Genomic DNA, 20,844 nt, shown 5'->3' with positions numbered 1-20,844 from the left:
CTGAGGCAGGTGGAGAGAGCTGGTGCCAAGCTGGTGCTGATCCATTGCACCCTGTGGCACAGTGCTTCGGATGGGCTCCAAGTATGCGTTTGCTTGTGGAGCATATCCAGCCCCATGGTGCTGTGTGGTGGAGTCAGTGCCTCCTGCCTTGTCTCTCATCCTTCCTCATCAGGGAGAGAAGCAACTGACTTCTCAGCCCTCATTTAGTCCCAGTGAGTGAAGGGGTGATGGTCAGGTTGGCAGATGTGCAGCTACCGCATGGGCAGGCAGCTGCTCTGGGTGGTAAGCAGTTTGCAGGTGAACTGGAAAACTCTGCCATTTAAGGAGTTGTAGAGCAATACCCATGGAATATAGGTTAAATGTGGCCTGTGGCCAAGGTGAAGCTAGAACTGAGATGGGGGTTCATCACAAAGAAGTTGGCTCCAGTTGCAGGGGTGCATGGACTCCTGGCCATGGCATTCGCTAGCTGCCCTTGGCAGCTGCTCATGCTGGCTCAGGTAGCCAGTATGGCCACGTTTTGTGCTGTGCTCAGGAAGAAAGTACAAACTGATCTGGGTGGGAAGTAGAAGAGCTTTGAACTGGGTTAGTATGGAGACCCTTCACTGTGAGCACCAGGCTGATAAGGAGGTGTGGATGTCAGTTCCAATGACTCCAGGGTGGGATTTTCCACTGGCCAGAGCACATGGCTTCTGCTCAAAGTTGGAAATCGCAGGGTGAATCACTCAAGAGGCAGTAATGTATGGTCCCCTCACAAGAGGTCTTCAGGCTGTTGGCACTAAGAGACATGAGCTTCTGCTGAGAATTGGGGCCTGTACTGCCCATGTTGCTGTGACAGCCTTTACAGATTTTTTAATTACAAAAGTAAAGGTGAGGTCATGTGAACACAAGTGCCTGCAAATAACAGCTATATGGAGCTGTTCTAAATGGCCCATCTAGGGAATCCCCATGGGTTTCCAGGTGCTTGCAGCAACACTGAGCTGTGGATGTGGTGCAGGGGTCCCAGCACACTGTGCTAGAAAACAGACTCCAGAGCATGCTTCCCTGCTGTCCCATCCTCATCGGTGGCAGTGACCATTGCTTGCTGCTGCCCGTGACTTGTGTTCTAGAAATCATAAGATCAGAGATGGTGAAGTGGAACCCCAGATAGGCAGGGTTTTGCATCTGGTCTGAGTACTTTGATTTGGAGTCTGTGCCTCCCTGTGGTGGAGAGAAAGTATCGCTACGCTCTTCTCTGTGTGGGTCACTGAGACCACACTGCTGGCGCAAGCTAAGGTGGGTGCCTACCTTTGGGGAGCACCTCAACCCCACAGGACTGGATATGCTCCCACCACCCACAGATGTTCACTGGGAATTGCACACCACAGTCTGTAGGACTGGGTCTTCAGAGACTGCTTACCCTATGCTTTAAGAAAGCACAAGGCTTACTCAGTTAATTTAACATAAAGCATGAAGCAGGCATAGAGAACAGGGGAAAGCACGTCTCTTTTGGCCTCGTCCAGGTCCCTGTGAGGATTACGGTGAGAGGAGCTATGCTGTGAGAGTCATCTGCTGAGGGGGGCAGTGCCGGCTCCTTCTGGCTGTTGCTTCAGTTATGAGCTATATGCAGCTCTGCACAAGCCTGCACGTGAACATGTGTGTGTGCACAAGAAGCCTTGCTAAGGTAGTAATAGGATTTCAAATTTCATGAAACTCTAGTCTCCCAGGCGTTCTGCTGGAGTTTTTCCAAAGCCTGGCAACCAGAGTGCAGGACTCTGCATGCTCAGCTCTGCGCCAGCTTCAGCCCACAAAGCACATTTCTGGCAAGAGGCTCCAGGCTCCCAGGAAGCCTCAGAGGTACAGTGTGGTTCTACATGCAGCTCAGACCATGCCCTTGTACAGCAGATATCTGAAATATATGTGTTTCATATAATATAAAGGAGGTGGCAGTTTTACTATCATTACTGTTTTAATGAATGGAACAAACAGAACAGAGCACAGTTAGTGAAAGGTACGGTGTGAGATTGAAAGTTAGGTTTTATTGCTATATCCCCTTTTCAAGAAGTGTACCTGTGTCACTGTTTTTCTTGTTGAACTTGAGTATCAAACCCTGTTGTAAAAAACCCCAGAATTTAATTGAACTAAAATGAAAAAAGTTATGTTTTTATCCAATACTCATTGCAGACGTTGCAGAAAGCTGATTTTCTCAGTTTTTCGTCTTTGTGATGTACCTGGTGCCAGAACATCTGTTCTGTGAAAATTACCCCATTGCCATTTAAGAATAGGCTTTGTAGTCTTAATTTAACCTGGGCCTTAAGCTATTCATGTAGGCTGCTTTTATAGATGTTTGTGGTTTGGAGAGAAGGATTAGCAGATGTTTGTTTTCTGTCTGGCATAAGTGTCTAAAGGAAGTTGGACAAATTCTACACTGAAGAAAATATGATTTTCACTTTGAATTTCAGAATTTCAATTGACCTGTGGTCTTAAAATACTGTAATCTACACTGACAGTTCCCCCAAAATTGCCCTTTTTGCAAGGTCTGCTAACATGTTACAGTGCAGCACAACTTGAGTAATTCTAGGCTGGGATCTTAACGCTCGTGCTGCAAATCATAACACTGAGGAGTTAGCAATATGCTTCTGGGGTAATTTGAATCAATAGCTGATTATTCTGAAGAAATTTGCTAGGTCTGCAAAACTTCCCACCTTACAAATTGCTGGATGGTTTTCTCATCATAGTGCCTCACTACCACTGGGAAACAATGCCAGAAAATCATGTCTGAACAAACCCTTTGTTTTCTTTGCTGCGGAGGAGTTAAACATTTGATGCTTTCCATCTCCAATCTCAAGCTGTAAAGAAAATATTTCTGCAAAAATGACTCCTGTTCTGTGTAGGATGATGCAGGAAGCTTGCTTGTTCCTAGCATCCTGCAATAAGGCATTGAACACTGAGACTGATCTTCAAACAGCCCTTTCGGTGTCCATTTTATCATCTCAGCTGTCATGTCAGCTACTTGGACACACCTTAATTAAAATGAAGATATATGCAAATATGCTACGTATTAAATTATAGTCGTTTAAATGGAAGTCAGTTCTAAATACTTAAAATCAGAGGGAAAGGTAACAGCTGTCAGAGTAAGTGAAAGGTAAAGCGGTTCATAGACACTCATGAGCTTAAAGCAAACCATGTGAGCCTAGTCATTTACTTTAGAATTTCCCCCCTTAGGTCTCTCTAAGACTACATTCAATAAACATGTATGGGTGTTACTTGTATCTTAAAGATCATGAAAAATTACTAAAAGAGAAACGCATTGATCAAGGTGGTATAAAGATTACCCATGGATACTCTGTATGTGTACGCACATACTGCATATGCACTTAAGATGCAGCTACAATCTTTTGTACTCATAAGCTGATAATCAGCAGAGCCTGACTGAATTTGGCTAGATAATTTTCCTGCCAAGAAAGAGATTTCACTTAAGTGGAAGTATGCCACAGGAGAATGTCTGATTGAGTTAAACACTTGGTTAAAGAGAGCAATACATCCAGTTCCAAAATGACATTTCAAACCAGAAACCTATTGTTTAATTTAGTAGATGGTCCCTTGAAAACCCTCAAATCTTTGGCCAACCGTTTCAAAATACTTTTTTTCGTTCACTGTATTTTCCATGGGAGGAACTGCAGTGTCCTGCTTTGCTTACCCACGACAGATTTGACCCCTGTCTAACACTGATTTTCAAAGCAAGCAGCCTGTCTGGATTAACTTATAGACCTTCACCTCAGCCTTGCTCCACCCCTCTGTATGAAGGGAATCAACCATTTGTGTTGAAGGCCATTTCCAATCCGAACTGGTTAAGGCATCTGTATCTCTTGCAGTAAACTCAGTATCTCTGTGATTTTGCAGTGCAAAATGAACCACTTTTCCCAGTTTCTAGTGTTGTAAGCGTAAGCAAGGCATTGAAAAGGGGCGTACAGGACTTTGTCTTTCCCTATACTACATTTACTATGTTAAGTGGAATATAATGTCCTGGCTAGCTATTGAGTAATATCTAAACCACTTCTGCATCCTTAGATAGGCCTCTCTCTGTGTTTCTTGAAAACATGTAGATTAAGCAGGTATATGCTAGAATTAGCTGTGATACAGCTACTAAGGTGTTATATCAGATTTAGGAGTGTGCTGGTTGGAGCCAAAATCTCCAAAGCCAATAAGATTCTGTTTGGGTTAGCCTGTTTGAGTACATCAGAAGCAAACCAGTCATAACAGCATCATTAGCACTGGACTGTGTAGGAGCTGACTTAGGTGGTGACTGTAGGAATAGTTGGACTTCAGCAGAGGAGGTGTTAAAGGAGCAAGAACTCCGTTGTGGCTAGAAGTGGTGCTGAGGTACTCTGGCCAAAACCAGTGCTGGGCATGACTTGCTGGTCACGCTGGCATGGTGTTCACTTTTTTCTACCAGGTGATAAGATTCAAGGCATCTCCCATTTTCACATCCCAACTTATTGGTGGTGATAATCCAATGTCACATGAATCTTTCTGGTGGATGTGCACCTACCACTACAAATGATAGATGGATGTGTAATGCAGTTACTCTTCCATGAGCTGTTTGCCGGTCCTGTACTTGCCTTATCCAGCCTGTGCCAGCTAGCAGGTCCTCCTTTCCTTTCACAGGATCCTGCCACTGTAATTGTGCTTTTGTCCCTTTTGAACAAAGTTGCACCCTGAAATCTCACAGAGACTGAGGCTGGCTTGGTGGTCTAGGAGGCAGAGAGGTGAAACCTGTGTACTGAGCTATTTGCCTAGTGGCCTACAGTGTTCAAGGAGCTCCTCACTACCTAGAAGGCTTTGTATGGTCTTGGCCTGGGCTTGCTTGCTTCCTCTTGAGAGCTGACTGCAGCTCAAGTCAGTGGAAGGTTTGATCCCCACTATGGTATAAACGGAAGATGGTCTCTGCAACGGCCTTGGACATGCTCCTTGCTGCTGGGATGTAAAGTAGCCTGGTGGTGGTGGTGGTGTCCAGGGCCCAGGAAAGGGGACTTGACCACTAGAGGTGTGGCAGATGTTGGGGTCCTGTTCCACACTACCTTGAAGGGCAGTTTCTGTGGGTTTCTGGCTTAATTTCGTCATTAATGCAGTGTCCAGAAATTCGGTATCAGCTTCTGGTAAAAGTACTCAGAGACTGACTCTAGCAAGGAGCAGAGATGGTTTCAGTCATCTCTGGTGGAAGTGCTTGGCTACGGTCATCTAAACTTCAGAAAAGAAGATCACATATAACCAAGCACTGGCATGTGTGTGTCATTTGTGAGATGAAAGGTTTACTCACAGTATGTGATACGTAAGAGGGGCAGTGATGCTTTTGTGAGAGTTAAAAAATCTTTCAGTCAGTGCCACAACAAGGAATTGTCCAAGAGCTGTAGCTAGAGAGACCATGTCACCAACCAATTTGGAAATGCGTCCAAAATTTGTGAAATGGGAAGAAAATAAAATTGACTGGAATCTTCTTATCCCAGTACTGAGGGAGGCTGTTTATTGTTTTCCTTTAACTTATGTGATTTTACTTAAAGATAAAATTATCTTGTTCTAGTTTTTAGTTTGAAAGCTGGAGTGGCTCTGTGCATGGTTAATGACTTGGGAAGAGCATGAGAAGTGTGAAACCAGCACTTTTGAAGGCTATTTTATATGTTGGGTTCACAGTACTGAGGTAATGCAAAGCCAGCATTGCCTGCTTCTGGGCTTATCAGAGAATCCTAAAATGGAGAAATAACCCACATTCTAGCTGCCTTGTATAATTTTCTCATGGGCCCCACAAAGCTTATTTGTAAGGTTTGTAGAATTCTAGAAATGTGATGATTCTTCCAACTGTTGTGCTGTGCTTAGAATAAATGACTTCTTTGCTCTTTATCATCTCTCAGCAGGCAGCTGTGGAGTTTGGGTTTTCACGTTGCGCATGAGTTAGTACTTAAATTCTGCTCTCCCTTCCCCAGTATTTTCTGGCTTCAGAGATTTTGGAATCCACATTACAATGTAAATGCTACTAAAGCCATGTCATCTGCCTTTCCTGAACATGCAGGTATTCAGGAGTAGAATTACCAACATGTTGGGGTGGGTTTTTTTCCCTTTAAGCTCTGTAAATCCTCAAGTAAATATAGCGATCTAATTTGCCAGCAGCAAGAATTCATGTAACTTGATCAGATCTCTGGATCTTTGAGAAAAACCACATGCCATTTAGCCTCTTTCTGTGCAGAGGAATTTGGACAATTCATCATTATACTGAGGGCCTTATTAGTTGACAGAAGGGTTAACTGACCTTCAAACAGGAACTCAACAGTTTGCCTGCAGGGAACATATTCCATGGTGAGTTGACTACTTAAGCACTTTCGATGTAAAGTAAAAACACTCTCTTGTGTCAGGGTATAATTCAAAGAACAAAGGACCATTTTGCTCAATTGTGCAGGCAGCAGAAGTTATTTTTGTCTCTTGCCTATCATATTCACATTGTACAAGAAAGTCATTTTGTTGAGGAGCGATTTGTTCTGCTGAGGCTCTTTGTGTGATTTTTGAACTGAAGACCACCACTGTGTTTTGGCATTGAAGCAAACAATGCATGATCTTGAAAACAGCTTTGTGTTTTGCCCTTTTTTCAAGGGGGCATGTGCTTGGGTGCGTGAATTGATTTATGGGCCTTTTTGAGCCATTAACCTCCTTCAGGGATGCCTGGTAAATGGATGTGTAAGTAAAAGCTTTTACCAGGTATCTCCCTGTTGAAGGAATGTGTGCGTGACCTGCTTTGGGTGCACTCTGCCATGACTGTAGGTAGATAACCTGTATATTTTCAAGGCCTCTCTTTTCTTTCCTTGCTGCCATCCCTTTATTGAAAGCTTTGCAGGTTGGTGGTTTCCTCTGGCACTGCTGCCGGTGGAATTAAGGAGGAGGAGAAGTGAAGTGTAGCACCACTGCATGGAAACAGTTCTCCTGATAGCGTTACTGTGTACAAATTGTGTCTGTCCTTTTAGAAATGATTGTGCATCAGTAAATTAATTAAGTAACTTATCTTCATGGTGGGTTAGTGCCGAAGAAGTGCATCTTTATCCTAAAAGTGTGTTAAAAAAGGGTGGTGCCCAAACCCTGTCACTCCAATTCGGCAACCACCTGGAGCTCCAAGGTCTTACCAGAGTAGAATATATAAAGATAGATAGGTGCTCACAGTTACAGAAATAAAGTAAGAATGAATGTCCATTTCAGGAAGGTGTGAATAGTAACTCCTGAGATGGTGCTCAAAGTGCAAAGCAGATAAAATAAAAATACCTGTTTCGTTGCCTTCATTATTCCCACTTGAGGGTGACAGTGTGTGGGCTCTTGGTCATTAGCGTCTTCTCCCTCAGACAGGGCTGCCTATAGCCACATTCTTTGTTCTATTCTACCTTTCACTGCCTGATTTTTTTCTGATTTCGGTATACCCAAAACATCAGCCCAGTGCCAGGCTTCTCGATGCACGTCCTGAGCCAGGCCCTGTACCTCTGCACAGAAGATCTCTTATGGGTTGTTACGCCATAAATTTGTCATGTTCTTCTTTTCATGTTCTTTGAAGCAACCTCAACTTTTAGCACCCACAGTGTCTTGTAGTAGGGAGCTCTGCCTCTGAACTAAGTGCTGCATAATCAACTATGTCCTTTCATTGAGCTGTTTGTGGGAGGTGCATGAGAAGGTGGTTGGGTTTTGATCTGTTGTATTCTTCAGTTCACCCCTACTCCTGTGCTGGAGGAGACTGTTAATGGTTGTTCCATGTTCACTTTTCCCATTTCGTTCATGTTTGACTCTTTAAACCCTGTACTATGTGTCTGCCTGTCATTTCTTTTCCTGTCTGGAAAGCCTTGCTCTACTTACTCTTCTCTGTAGGTGTGAAACTGATATTGTCTTCAGTTGCTATACAATTGATATCCAAACATTGCAAGAAGTGTTCGTCCTTGCTCCATACTGTGCCTGTTTCTGAGATGTGCAAATCCTGGTCTCCCGTAGATTTCTTTTTTTTCCCTATCTGTCTTCCTTTTCACACTCAGTCCTGCTTCCCTATACCCAAGCAGGCACATCCATAATTAGCTTTCTATAATCCAAACGCAGGCCACTTCTATACTCATTTCACCACTTCATTGTAATCGAGTTTATTTTCTCCCTGCCACTGTCATTTCCCTCACCACAGCCTTCACACATGCCTTTTTCTCCTTCCAGCATGTGATTGCAACCCTCATGGCATCCAGACCCCACAATGCGACCGTGCCACTGGGCAGTGCATCTGCAATGAAGGGGTGGAAGGGCCACGCTGTGACAAGTGCTCCCGGGGCTACTCAGGCTTTTTCCCTGACTGCGTGCCGTGCCACCAGTGCTTCGCCCTCTGGGACGTGATCATCAGCGAGCTGTCTAATAGGACCCAGCAGTTCCTGGACAGGGCTAATGCCCTCAAAATCACTGGAGTCACTGGCCCATACCAGCAGACGCTCAACACCCTGGAAGAGAAGCTCAGTGAAATTAAAACCATCATTGCTCAAAATCCAGCTGCTGAGCCCCTGAAAAACATTGGGAATCTCTTTGAGGAAGCAGAGTGAGTACAGTCACAATTACATGGATAAGTCTGGTGTGGAAAGGAGTGGGAGTGCCAGTGAGCTGGGATTTACTTGAGTGACTGGTGTCCCCATGCTGGGCTGAGGACACCCAGCTCTGCGCCTCCAGCTATGGCTCCTAGTGCTGGTGGAGCACCTTGCCATGCTCTGTGCCAGCAGTGAGCACCCATCCCAGGAGCAGAAACCTGGCCAGGAAGGTAGGAGCAGTGCAGCTGCCATGCTCTGAGCAGGGGTTGTCCTGCTCCACTGTGCACCAGGCAGCTAATTACCACTGAGGCACTCATGCTTGCCTTGCACTCCCCTGGGGCAAAGGACAAACACTGCTATTATGTGAGAGAATGAAGAGGGGAGAGATTAAATTCCTGGATTTCCGACTGTAGCTGATGAGTTGGAAACTTCGTCTCCTTTTGCACTCTGAGCTTGTGTGTGTGGGAAGTACCAGCTTTATAACAAGGATTGTTTCCATTTTTCTCAGGATAGGAGCCTTGTATTTTGTTTTAGGGCAAGGCATACAAAAGGTGGCAGTTTGTGCTTTTGGAGATGGGACAGTTTAACATCAAGTAGGATTACAGTTGCTTTCTAGTCCTGTATGCAACCACTCGAACTTGCTTGTGCATTGTAAAGGGGACTGCACAAAGCAAAGGGGTGAGGATTAAAGCACAAATGTCTCAATTAGGAATAGCTTGTGCCCTGCAGCTCCCTCTCTCCAGCTGGAGAGCTGGGGATTGCTGCGGCATTTGGGCTCTGTGTGTGCTGAGGGAGGTCAGAGCAGCTGAAAAGCTGCTTTTCCTTAATGTACATATATATATGTACCTGTCTTGCGCCTCTCTAGCTGTATAGAAGTAGTGCTGGCCTTTAGAGGACTCTTGGAAAACAGCAGGATTTTGGGCTGTTAGGAGAGCTGTAAATTGATCATAGAGCTTAAAAACTGCCTGATTCTTTCACAATGAGGAGACAGCGGATTTGGTGGGATCACCATGGATGGGAGTAGCTTCCTATATCCACTTGTGTTCCGCAGCAGCACTGGTGTGTAACATATACTTGCTTTTCCTTTTAGGGTTATCCCACTAACTAAGCCTGCTCTGTAGCTCACTGAGGCCATGCTGAATGCTGAAAGCAGGAGGTTTTTCTTCATAGCCCTAGAGAAACGGCTGGAGAGGAGGGATCTTTAAAGACGAGTTAAAAGAATCCATTGTGTTAAAACTAAGGCTCCCCCCCTCCGGCTTCCTGAAGTTCCAATCTGTCCCATGAGCTTGTAGTAATCAAAACTGCATTTGTAGCTGTGTGGGATGGGAAGAAAATTATGTATGGATCATAGTAGTCAACCCTGACCTATGCAGTTGCCACGATACAAGAGCATTACAGCAGCCCTCTGGAATCTGCCTTCAGTTAATCTTAAACAAAGCATCTGTTTTCTGAGCAGTTTGGTGCTTGGAGTTTATAAACTTGTTGTAGATTAAAAAGTAGTTTTGTATGATAAAGGAAACGAAGCAGTATTCCAGGTAGGCATGTTGTTACAAATCACAGCTCCACCAAGGGAGGACAGGTACGGCTGTGAGAGAAGCTCCGCATGGCTCTAACCACTGCTTTTCAGTGACATGAAACACTGAGGCTTACAACCCTTCCATCTCCCACTGTTGGGTCCTGTGCCTCTGTTTTACAGAAAGCTGACAGCAGACGTTACAGTTAAGATTGCTGACATAGAAGAAAACCTGTCAGCCTTAGCAGTGAAGAGCAACAGCACAGACACTGACCTGACCATGCTGGAAACAGATGCCAAAAGCCTAGACCATGTTGTGAAAGAACTTGCAGAACAGCTAGAGTTCATCAAGATCTCTGATGTTCGGGGTAAGTGTCACAGGGAGGGGGAGAAAGCAGTGGGGTTGCTAAAGATGTAATTAGTGCATGGTTTTAAATACGAGGTTCATCTTCTAACTTGTAATAAAGCACAGTTCCTAGGAGCGCAGCTTCTTTCTGTGCATTAGCAGAGTTGCTGATGCAGCAGGAATTTTGGTTTGCCCCCTCACCCCCTCTCTCTTCCTCTGCACATTGCAAATGGGCTTGAGTTATTGGGGTACAGAATTGTCTTAAAGCCTCTTCATTAGTGTATTTTAGATGAGACACAACAGCAGAGTGCAACAGATTGCAAGATACACCTGAACATCTCCCTTGCTCTCTGTCCTCTGTTAAAATTCTGTTCCTGGTTGAAACCAGCAAACCTGGGTCTTTGTGACTAAAAGCACACCATAAGGGCCTCTTCTGAGCCACCCAAGCCTTGCATGCCCATTGGCACACTGAAATGTGCCAAGAATTAAAATTTGCTGGAGAAGAATGAATGTCACCAAATTCCTTGGAATTTTGAAAGCTGACTTCACTCCAGCTTGACACAAAGGATTTTTTTTTCTTTAATTTCCTGCTTTTGCAGGAAATCTGAGATTGTTAAATTCCGTGTTCCCTGGAAACAGAGACAGGCAAGTAGGATGTAGAACAGGGGAGTCCCTGCTTGTGGCATTCTGCAGAGGAAAGCTGCCCAAGGTGCAGAGTGTGGCCACTGCCACACACCCACTCAAGGCCTCTCCAAGAGTTATCCAAAACTAACAGGTCCATAAATCAGCATCTTTCATCAAGCGGTTGTTTTTTGAGAAAGCTCTGACCAGCTTCCAAGCAGTGACTCCATAAGCCAGACATCCCAGGGCAAGCAATAACAACTAATGGGATAACTGAATCCTTAGAACACAGACTGTTGCCCTGTAAACCTCAGAGACTGGATCTCCTTTTGCCCTCAGGGTAAGCAGAATTCAGTCACTAGAGTCAGAGAAAGGCTTAACCTCAAAATCCAGCAAACGCTGCCAATCAAGAAAGAAAATCAACTACTTTTTTTTTTCCCCACAGTAGGCCAGATGCTGTCATCCTTGCAGTAGCACTGAATGCAGCCATAGGGGCTGGCGTATCAGTTACATTGATACTCATATCGCTAACCCTGATTGTCATCTGCCAGCCACCATAATGCGAGTTACTTGGGGTTACTTAACAGATTTCTGAGCAGCTCCATTTGATTTCTGCAGGAGCCTTGGACAGTATCACCAAGTATTTCCAGATGTCCCTGGAGGCAGAGGAGAGGGTCAATGCCTCCACTGTTCACCCCAACAGTGCCGTGGAGCTGTCGGCGCGGACGCGGCAGGAAGTGGAAGAATTAATCAGTGAGAAGGAAGCCCAGTTCAAGGCTAAACAAGAGGAGCAGTCACGCCTGCTAGATGAGCTCGCAGGCAAGCTGCAGAGTCTGGATCTCTCTGAAGTGGCTGAGAAGGTACATGGCTGAGAATTGCTGGTATAAAACCTCTAGCAAAACTGAAATTGTGTTTGTGAAGAAGTGATGGGTAGGAAGGAAGTGTTTATGGCTTGAGAGGGTGAGATGCAGTGTCTGTTCATGAGAAATGCATGTTTCTTGGGTGACGGGGTATTTTGTGGGCTAGAACAGGGGTGTTTAATTGGTGGGCTCCGAGACCTACTGACTTTCAGCCCTTCATGCTGGTCTTCTGTTACCCTTCTGCCCCAACAGAGCACCCATCTTTACAACAGTGAGTCTGCTGGACTGAGAGCCATCTCTTCAAGCCTGTCCTCAGTCCACATGCTTGCTTCCTCTAGGCTCCTCTCTCCCTTTCTGCAGCTCCACAGGATACACATTATGCCTGTGCAGCACTCAGGCAGTGCTGCTGCTTGCACCAACACGCTGCCCTCCTCAGCATTGCCATGGTCCCATCCTTGTGCTTGAGACAAAGTAGAGCTTAGAGGGAGCTGGAGTCAAAAGGGCATTTTCTCTGTTGAAGCTGCCTGCTCATCTGTAAACATAATCAAGGGTGGCTGTTTCTTGGGAGAGGCTGGGTGTTCCCTCAGCTTTGCTTTGAAGTCAGCCGGCTGCATTGAGAGAACAATCCTTGGTGAAGGCAGGCAGCAGGGGGACTGCTCATTAACTCCCTTTGGCCTGCCAGGCCTGTGCTAGAGGATGAGTTCTGCACATGCTGAATTGTCCCTTGTCCTTTATTACTACTGTCATCCCTCTGACGCCCCCAGCTCTCCTTTTCTCTGGAGGGTTAAAAAAGAGACATCTTTTTGTTTAGCTTCCCTGCCCCTACATTCCTGCCTGACTGTTCTGGAGGACTGAAAATCTTGGGTAGATGTTTATCAGGGCCATAAACGTGGAGTTGCTCCCAGGTGTAATCCCAGGACACCAAAAAAAAAAGAAATGGGTTTTGCTTTCTAGCTCCTGCTGGGTTGCATGCCAAGCAGGTAAGAGGGACTCATTTACACTTCAAGGGAGACAGCTGCAGCTCACTTGGCACAGCCCCTAGTTTTCCCAGAGAGGTTTTTTGGCAGCAAAGTATGTGACTATCATTTGGCAAAGGGGGATAAGGAGTGGAGAAGCTCACAAGAATGGGAAACCTTCCAATTTTCTCTCTGGCTAAACCAACTCCTGAGTGATTTCATTGCCAAGCAATTGACCCAGAAGTGGATAAATCTCAGTACAATGTTGCTGACTGAAATAGTTTTGCTTTTTTATTTAAACAAAAAAGGTCTACCCTAAAATTTTCTATGGGAACACATCCTTGACAGTAATTCACAAATTGGAAGGTGTTCTGGAAAGATGGAATCATAGGAAACATTTGGTGGACAGGAATGGGACAGCACTCGAAGGAAGATGGAAAAAAGTTTTCTGTTCAGCTTGGAGCATTTTAGCTTCTATTTTGCTTCTAGGGCATTAGAGCAAAGGAAAATACACTACTTTGCACCAAACACTTTGTTCCTTAAAAAACAGCTTCTTGGGATGGCCAGTTTTCATTCGAACAGCCATGAAAACTGATTTCAAACAAAATAAGGCATGCACACAGTAGTAGCTTCTACCTTGAAACCAAAGCTTAAAGGTAAGCTCTCCAGTGAAATATTATGTACGGGACAAGTAGATGATAAAGGTGCAGAAAGGCTTCCCTCATAAACCTCCAGCTACTTCAGCATCAGAGAGCTACCTATTTGTAACTGAGTTAAAGCAGGAAGGTGCAGGGGTGTGGGGCACAGAAGAAAGATTAAAGCCATGCTGGTATGAACCTGCTGCAGGAGCCACCTCCAGCTTGCAGCTCTACCTGAGCTTCTTTCCCTGTGGTACTTGTGATGCTGCCACAAGGGGCAGAATCAGCATCATGTTTCTGTCATGGTAGGGCACTGTCCTGCTCCTTCCCCCTCTCAGCTCAGCTATGGAAATAAAGCTGTGACCACTTCCCTTGTTTGTCCCTGCAGACGTGTGGCACTCCCCCGGGAGCCTCTTGTGCCGAGTCCGAGTGTGGCGGTTTAAGCTGTCGGACAGCTGAAGGCAAGAAGAAGTGTGGAGGACCTGGCTGCGACGGGCTGGTGACTGTAGCTCACAATGCCTGGCAGAAAGCCATGGACTTTGACAGAGACATCCTCAGTGCATTAGCAGAAGTTGAGCAACTCTCCAGAATGGTAACATGCCAAATCAATTGTTAGATATTGAAAAAAACCACTCATAACGCAAGTTTCGACGCTAATTGACAAAGTATGTGCCTGGCTTACTTCAAAATACTGCTCTTCAGTTGTGTAACCTCATCTTGCTTGTAAAGATCCTCAGAAAGGGAGCTTGCTCAAGTGAAGCCCCATGGATAACTCTAAGCATTAGCCAGAGTTGTTTAAACTAGCATTGGTATGGCTCTTGGCCAGCTTTTAAAAGTGTTCTGGGAGTTTTATGAGAAAAAGCATTTCTCATTAATTACTAATACCTCTGCCTCCAGCTGATCTTTTGTTTTAAAACAGGCCTTAAAGCTTAAGCAAATATGCAATCCTTCTATTTTTCTCTTTTTAGGTTTCTGAAGCAAAACAGAGAGCTGATGAAGCAAAACAGAGCGCACAAGCAGTTTTGCTCAAAACCAATGCTACAAAAGAACAAGTCGACAGAAGCAATGAAGATCTGAGAAATCTTATTAAACAGATTAGAGACTTCCTTATGCGTAAAAACCTTACATTTAAATTAATTCTGGGTTTATAAGAACTATCTTTAGCTCTGAATCATCCTCTGGGGGGTAATGCAGTAGTTGTGTCTCCTCCTGCACTTCAGCCAGCCTTAGCGTGTATGATGAAATCTGGAAACAAGAGAAAACCAAGACAATAGGAAAGTGAGAGCAAACTGTGACATGTTCTTGTGCTCGGTTCAGCTGAGGCTGTTGTACTGCTGCAGTTTGCCAAGTGTGTTTGTAAGTTCTGGCTAGAAAGATAAAGTACTCTTAAAGGGGAGGAAAGTCAGGAACTGTGAGTTTATCTCTCTGTAAGAAGGCAGGTAAAGGTTAAATGAGGGCCTTGTTCGCTTGCAAGCGGCAGCATGGCAGACCCATTCCTTCCCTGTTTACACAAGGCTGAGTATACTGTTAAGCACAAATACATTTACGTGCAGCTGTTGGCTTCCTTTCCTGAGGGCTTGCGCCTCCCCCCAGCCCCAGCATGGTGAAGCTAATCACTGAGATCTTGAAATGGCTTCCAAGAGAGCTTATGCCAGCTGGGCCTCTCCTGAGAGGGAAGTTTCACCCTAAGGAAGCAGTTTTAATACCTTGGTTTTCCATAAGTCTGGGGGAACAAGTTTTCCTACAGTTTTCCTTCTTAAGGGAGCAGCTGGGCAAGAATTTGGATGCTGAGACCTGACAGAGGGAAGCTTTTACATGTTTGTCATTTGTGTCCATCCACTAGAAGACAGCGCTGACCTGGATAGCATCGAGGCAGTGGCTAATGAAGTGCTGAACATGGAGATGCCAAGCACTCCCCAGCAGCTGCGAGCCCTGACAGAAGATATTCGTGAGCGTGTAGAAAGCCTTTCTGATGTTGAGGTCATTCTGCAGCAGAGTGCTGGAGACATTGCCAGAGCAGAAATGCTGCTGGAGGAAGCTAAAAAAGCGAGGTATGCAACCCTGCTCACCAGGAGCTTGAACCAGACTTTCATTTCACTGTATCAGAAAACGCAGAGTTTAACTTTCCCTGATGCAGATTCTCATTCCTTCACTAAGGGGAAACAATGGCCTTTTGCAGTGTATGCCTAGTTCTTTTTCCAGTTCCAAAGTAAAAGGATTTTTAGCATTAACATAAGTTTTGCTCCACAGCAATGGTGCAACAGATGTTAAAGTCACTGCAGACATGGTGAAAGCAGCACTGGAAGAAGCAGAAAAAGCTCAAAATGCAGCTGAAAAAGCCATCAAAAAAGCTGACGAAGATATTAAAGGAACTCAAGACCTGCTGACCTCGGTATGTTCTTTATGGGTATTTAAGATATAGAAACAATATCAAGTCTGCTACTTAGAAACTGGTGGAAGCCTGTCTAGGGAAGGCTCCTGGGCACTGCAAATCAAAGACTGCACTTAAAATGAATCTAAACCATTCCTGCCTTCACGTGAGCTTTTGAGGTAGTGTGACAGATGCCAGGGGACCTTTCGCTGTTAAGAAAAACAAAAACAAACCACAAACCAAAAACAAACTAAAAGGTTTTTCTGCACCAGTGACGTTAAACAAGCAGGACTGTAGCCCTCTAACAAACACAGGTGGGCCAGGATCCCTGGGAAGCCCTACCTGTCAACCACACTGGTAGTGTATTGGTGTAGCCACTCTGTCAGTGTCACCTACCACTGCAGCACAAGACTAAAACGAATGCTGTATTCCAGTGGTAATTGCTGTATTCTTGTCAGATACCATATTTTCAAACTTCATTTCGAAGCCCTCATGAGGCCATAGTGCATACACCCATGAAGCTTGGCCAGCTTGGAAGATACACAGCTTCACAAGTCCATTATTACGTGATGGAAAGTGAAACTTCAGATGGAAGTCTGAAGTTTTGCCTGTGGATTAGGCAATGCTTGCACGTGTAATGCAGCCCCATGTGTACCCTCTTTTCAAACTGTGGGCTCTTTCACCCTAACTGCAACTGGCCATTTGCAGCAAACCTGAAAATACTGGGTTTTCTTATTGGGTCTATGGACACAAACTAGTTGATCAGGGCTTGTCTAGAAAGTTTAGTGTATGTTCAGCGTCTTTTGGAAGTGTAACTCTCATCCCTCTTTCTGTTAGATTGCATCTGAAAATGCAGCATCTGAAGAAACACTGAACAATGCTACCTTACGTCTGTTTGAGCTGGAGAGGAGTGTTGAAGACCTTAAGCAAAAGGCTGTTACAAATTCAAAGAATGTGGACAACATAGAAGAAAAAATTGTTACTGCAAAAGAAAATGCTGAAGAAGTTAAACAGGTGAGAGGCACAGGAAAGATGCTAAAAGAAAGCCAACAAAACTCTCACCTCAGTTTGGATAAAGGAACATTAGTGAATACATAGAATCCATTTCATTTATTGTTCAAATATGTGTCAGGGTGGCGGAGGCACTTAACCCACTTGCCAAAGATAACTGCTTTATACTTTGGTACCAGATACAGAGAGGAAAGAAGCACTCAGAGTTTTGAGGTTCTCAGATAGCTGTAGGAAACCTGTCGTGCTGCCATGCTGTCAGCCGTTTGCGGATTCATTTCTGTTCCTCAGCTTTACTATCTGCCACAGGACAACTGGTCATCTTTTTCCCCCCGTATAGAGTATTCCCCTTGTATAGAGTATAGACAGATTCCGGACAGCCTGGAATTGGGCATATACAGAATCAAGCAACAAAGAAAAATCATTAGCTCAACATAAACCCAAAGTAATTTCTAAATACCAGAGATGCACAGTTTGCTCTGTGAGCACACGGCACTGCTCACAATGTCAGCTACATACCTTTGTAATAGCAAAAGAATGCCCATTAACAAAACAATTGACAGATCTGCCACAGGAAGTTTCATTATTCCCATCTGTTGTCTCTAGTTAGCCCACCAGTCTCCAGAGAGGCATCTTCTGCCAGGAGAGATGTATTATCCATCAAATCAATTATTTGCAGACACTAAGTAGTATTTCAGGTGGCTGTCCAGTAAACACAAGAGATTTCCAGCACTGCTGCAGCTTAGCTTGCTTCTTTGTTGAATTCAGTTATAGAAGTCATAGGACTTCTAAATCTTAACCTCACAAAGCACAGCTGAGAAACCAACTTCATGACTTCCCCAGCAGCTTCACCTATACAATGTAGGCAGCTGTTCTCATTACTGAAAGGGTAACAAGGGTATTTATTTCTCCCCAAGTGCAAGCATTCCACCAGAAGCAGTGCCAGTACTTCATTAGATGCAGCTTTCCAGATGTACTGGGGCCATGTCTTCTATTAGTTACAGAACTAACTGAATCCTGTAAATCCTTGCCAAGTGTCAGTATTAAAGACATAAAACAACCACATATCTGCAAAAGGGCAGCTGCTGAAATCTTCACCCCAACTCTTAAAGTCTTGAATATTAAGTACGAGCTATCCCAGCACTGATTCTGCTTTTAACTGAGCTAATTTTGCAGTCTGTCCTCACTCCACATTAGTTAAGGATCGAGGCAATGCAAACGCCAGCTGTCTTGTCTTTTGAACGAGCTCCATCTTGTGCTTCAATCTGGAACAACAGGTCCTCGACACCGAGCTGAACGACAAGTATAAAACAGTGGAAGACCTCATTGCCAAGAAGACAGAAGAGTCGGCTGACGCTAGGAGGAAAGCCACCATGTTGCAAGATGAAGCTAAAGCCTTGTTGGCTCAAGCAAACAGCAAGCTCCAGCTGCTCAAAGGTGAGGCTGGTCTGAGAGGCAAGTGGTCATCTTAGAATATGAAGCAGCTTAATGTTGTTACACCAGCTATTCATCAGCAGGGGAGGGAATGGAAGTTAATTATTTGTTACTGAGCTTTGATCTGCTTTCCTTATTCTTATGGACATAGACATTTTTGATTCAAAAGACTAAAAAGATAGAAACTTACCAGTGAGGCACAAACTTCTGGTATGAACACCAATCACTGCTTCAAGAACCACTGCAGGGAAGGAACATAACTACTATACAAGGACTAACCCATTCGAGTAAAATGCCCATTTTCAAACAATGCTCCCCCCCACCCTGGAAAGCTGTTATAACAAAAGGTGATCAGAATACATTAGTTCCAGGTTACAGATTAATTTCACATTCGTTATTGTTGGTTAAAATTGATTGAGCCAGGAGGGAGCAATCTGCCCGTAGCTGCCAGGGAAGGGGCTATGTTTTCCTTGGTTTTGCCATGCCAGGAACTGAATTCGTCCACTTATTTGCCCCTGCACACTGAATGGTCTTAACCATAACATTTCACTGTTCTGTAAAAGCCACCACAGGCCAGAGAATGACAGTTATTTTCAACATGAACCAAAGTATACTTTTGGATTTCTACTTCATGGGCAATTACTTCCTTGTCGCTTTATATTCCAATGTTAAGGAAAAAATTCCAGTCTTTGCTTTTTTAAAATTCCTGATCAGATTCTCTTCTGCAATAAAAATGAACAGTAACTTAACCATAATGATTTGAATTTCACTGTATTAAAACACTGCTGATTAAGCTGGTTTTCCCCTTCCTTTTCTTGACAGACTTGGAACATACATATGAAAACAATCAAAGAGTTCTGGAAGACAAAGCCAAGCAGTTGGTGGAGCTGGAGGAGACAGTCCGCTCCCTCTTACAGACAATCAGCCAGAAGGTGGCCGTTTACAGCACTTGCTTGTAAATGGGAGCAGGAAATGCTTGTGTTCAGGATAGAGTTTACAAGTATTACATTCGTTCTTTCTGACACGAGATTAAGACCTGATAAAGTGAACAGCTTTTATATTGACTTTGAAGTCACAGAACCAAAGACAAGTAACTTTTTTGATGTTGAAAATAAACAATACTTTTGTATCACTGTATGTACCTAGCATGAATCATTAAGTTCCTTCATATTTTCAGTAGCTGAAATGGTACCTCAGTTAATCCTTTAGCAAGTCTTGTTTTTAAACTGCTTAGAGATCTAATAAAATCTTGGCTCCAACTATGTACTTCTACACAAGGGTTCCAGTTACTATGAAACGTGGATGGTCACTCACCAAAATTACAAGTGAATGAAGAAACACCATCCTTGTGTGGTTAGCTGGCATTTATGTCATGGTAACTCAAAAAGGATTATTTACCTTCTGCATGATACCCATTTAGGTTTGACATTAGTTTCATGTCACTGATTATGAAACGCTATGTGGACACAGGGCAGCACTGAAGATGTGAATGTCATTTACACTTCAAGCACCAAATTTATGTCATAAACCAAGACTGGCAAACCAAGCCTATCTGAAAAAAGGACTACAGAAGTTCATAGGGTGCTGATGTGAAACAGTGAAGGAGCTACACACAGGCAGCTCCTTAAGACCAGCTGCACTTAACAAAACACAAATAAGACTTTTGTCAAAGTGCAACATGCAGTTCATCATACTTCATCTCAGCTACGTATAGACCTGCAGACAGTTGTACAGTACTGCACAGATTAATCGGTTACACAAATTAGCATCCAAAACTGCAGTGTGCATTTACACATCCTGAGCGCTAACTCTGAGCTGAGGAATACATCTGTGTATGTACCTTACATACACAGTATGTACATCTGTTATGTACCTTACCTAACCTTGACTGATGTCAGTGAAAGTTAGTCAGGACAACTATGGCACAATGTATCACTATCTAAGCAAAGTGAAGAGCAGTATGTTTAAATAATCATCCCCAAGCTCCATAGGTTACACAGGAATTGGTTACCACTGTACCAGCATCAGACACCATTTCACTGCCACTATACGTAGCAGCTGTTAAAAAACAAAATATGCAAACTTGCAGCATTCAGATTTTACTGCCTTCAGATCACTGACAGGTGGCTCAGTAACGCATCTTACTTTTACCTTTACGCACACTCTTTGTACATTCACTAGAACAGGAACGACAGCGAAGAGAAGTAACAATACAGTAACAATTCTGAGGCCTTGAATTTTATTTTCAAGTATCTGGGAAATTATAATCTCCAGTATAATTTTAGCCTCCCTGACTTCCCAAAGTCCATTTAACATGAACAAAATAAGAGAACTTGTAACTTGATGAACCTCAAGCATGAGCTCTAGTAAGATTGCCACAAGTATTGAGGCAGAGAGAGTGGACGCAAAACTGTTCCAGGACTTCCAGGAAGAACACAAGATCAACACTTCACACCATTTACCTGCAGCAGCTAGAATTGATGATGAGATGCCAAGATCTATAGGAATAATCAAGTTTTCCTTTCCCTCACTATTGTCTCAC

General features: G+C 44.1%; 1 protein-coding gene across 1 annotated transcript in view; it reads left to right on the top strand.

The window, feature by feature from the left end:
• LAMB1 (laminin subunit beta 1) overlaps positions 1-19,261 on the top strand; it is a gene marked incomplete at both ends in the record, with an annotated part of 43,892 nt that extends 24,631 nt beyond the window's left edge. The window contains 10 exons of the mRNA XM_080622815.1: positions 8,200-8,569; positions 10,252-10,436; positions 11,654-11,895; positions 13,878-14,081; positions 14,458-14,602; positions 15,333-15,540; positions 15,740-15,881; positions 16,698-16,874; positions 18,146-18,305; positions 19,125-19,261. Coding sequence (XP_080478941.1) covers positions 8,200-8,569; positions 10,252-10,436; positions 11,654-11,895; positions 13,878-14,081; positions 14,458-14,602; positions 15,333-15,540; positions 15,740-15,881; positions 16,698-16,874; positions 18,146-18,305; positions 19,125-19,261 — 1,970 coding nt within the window. The remainder of the gene's footprint in view (positions 1-8,199; positions 8,570-10,251; positions 10,437-11,653; positions 11,896-13,877; positions 14,082-14,457; positions 14,603-15,332; positions 15,541-15,739; positions 15,882-16,697; positions 16,875-18,145; positions 18,306-19,124) is intronic.
• Positions 19,262-20,844: the final 1,583 nt, after the last annotated feature.

Source organism: Psittacula echo (assembly GCF_963264785.1).
Source record: "Psittacula echo genome assembly, chromosome: 1".
Classification (NCBI taxonomy): Eukaryota; Metazoa; Chordata; class Aves; order Psittaciformes; family Psittacidae; genus Psittacula; species Psittacula echo.
Note: the sequence above shows the minus strand (reverse complement) of the source record. Positions and strands in the feature narration are given on the sequence as shown.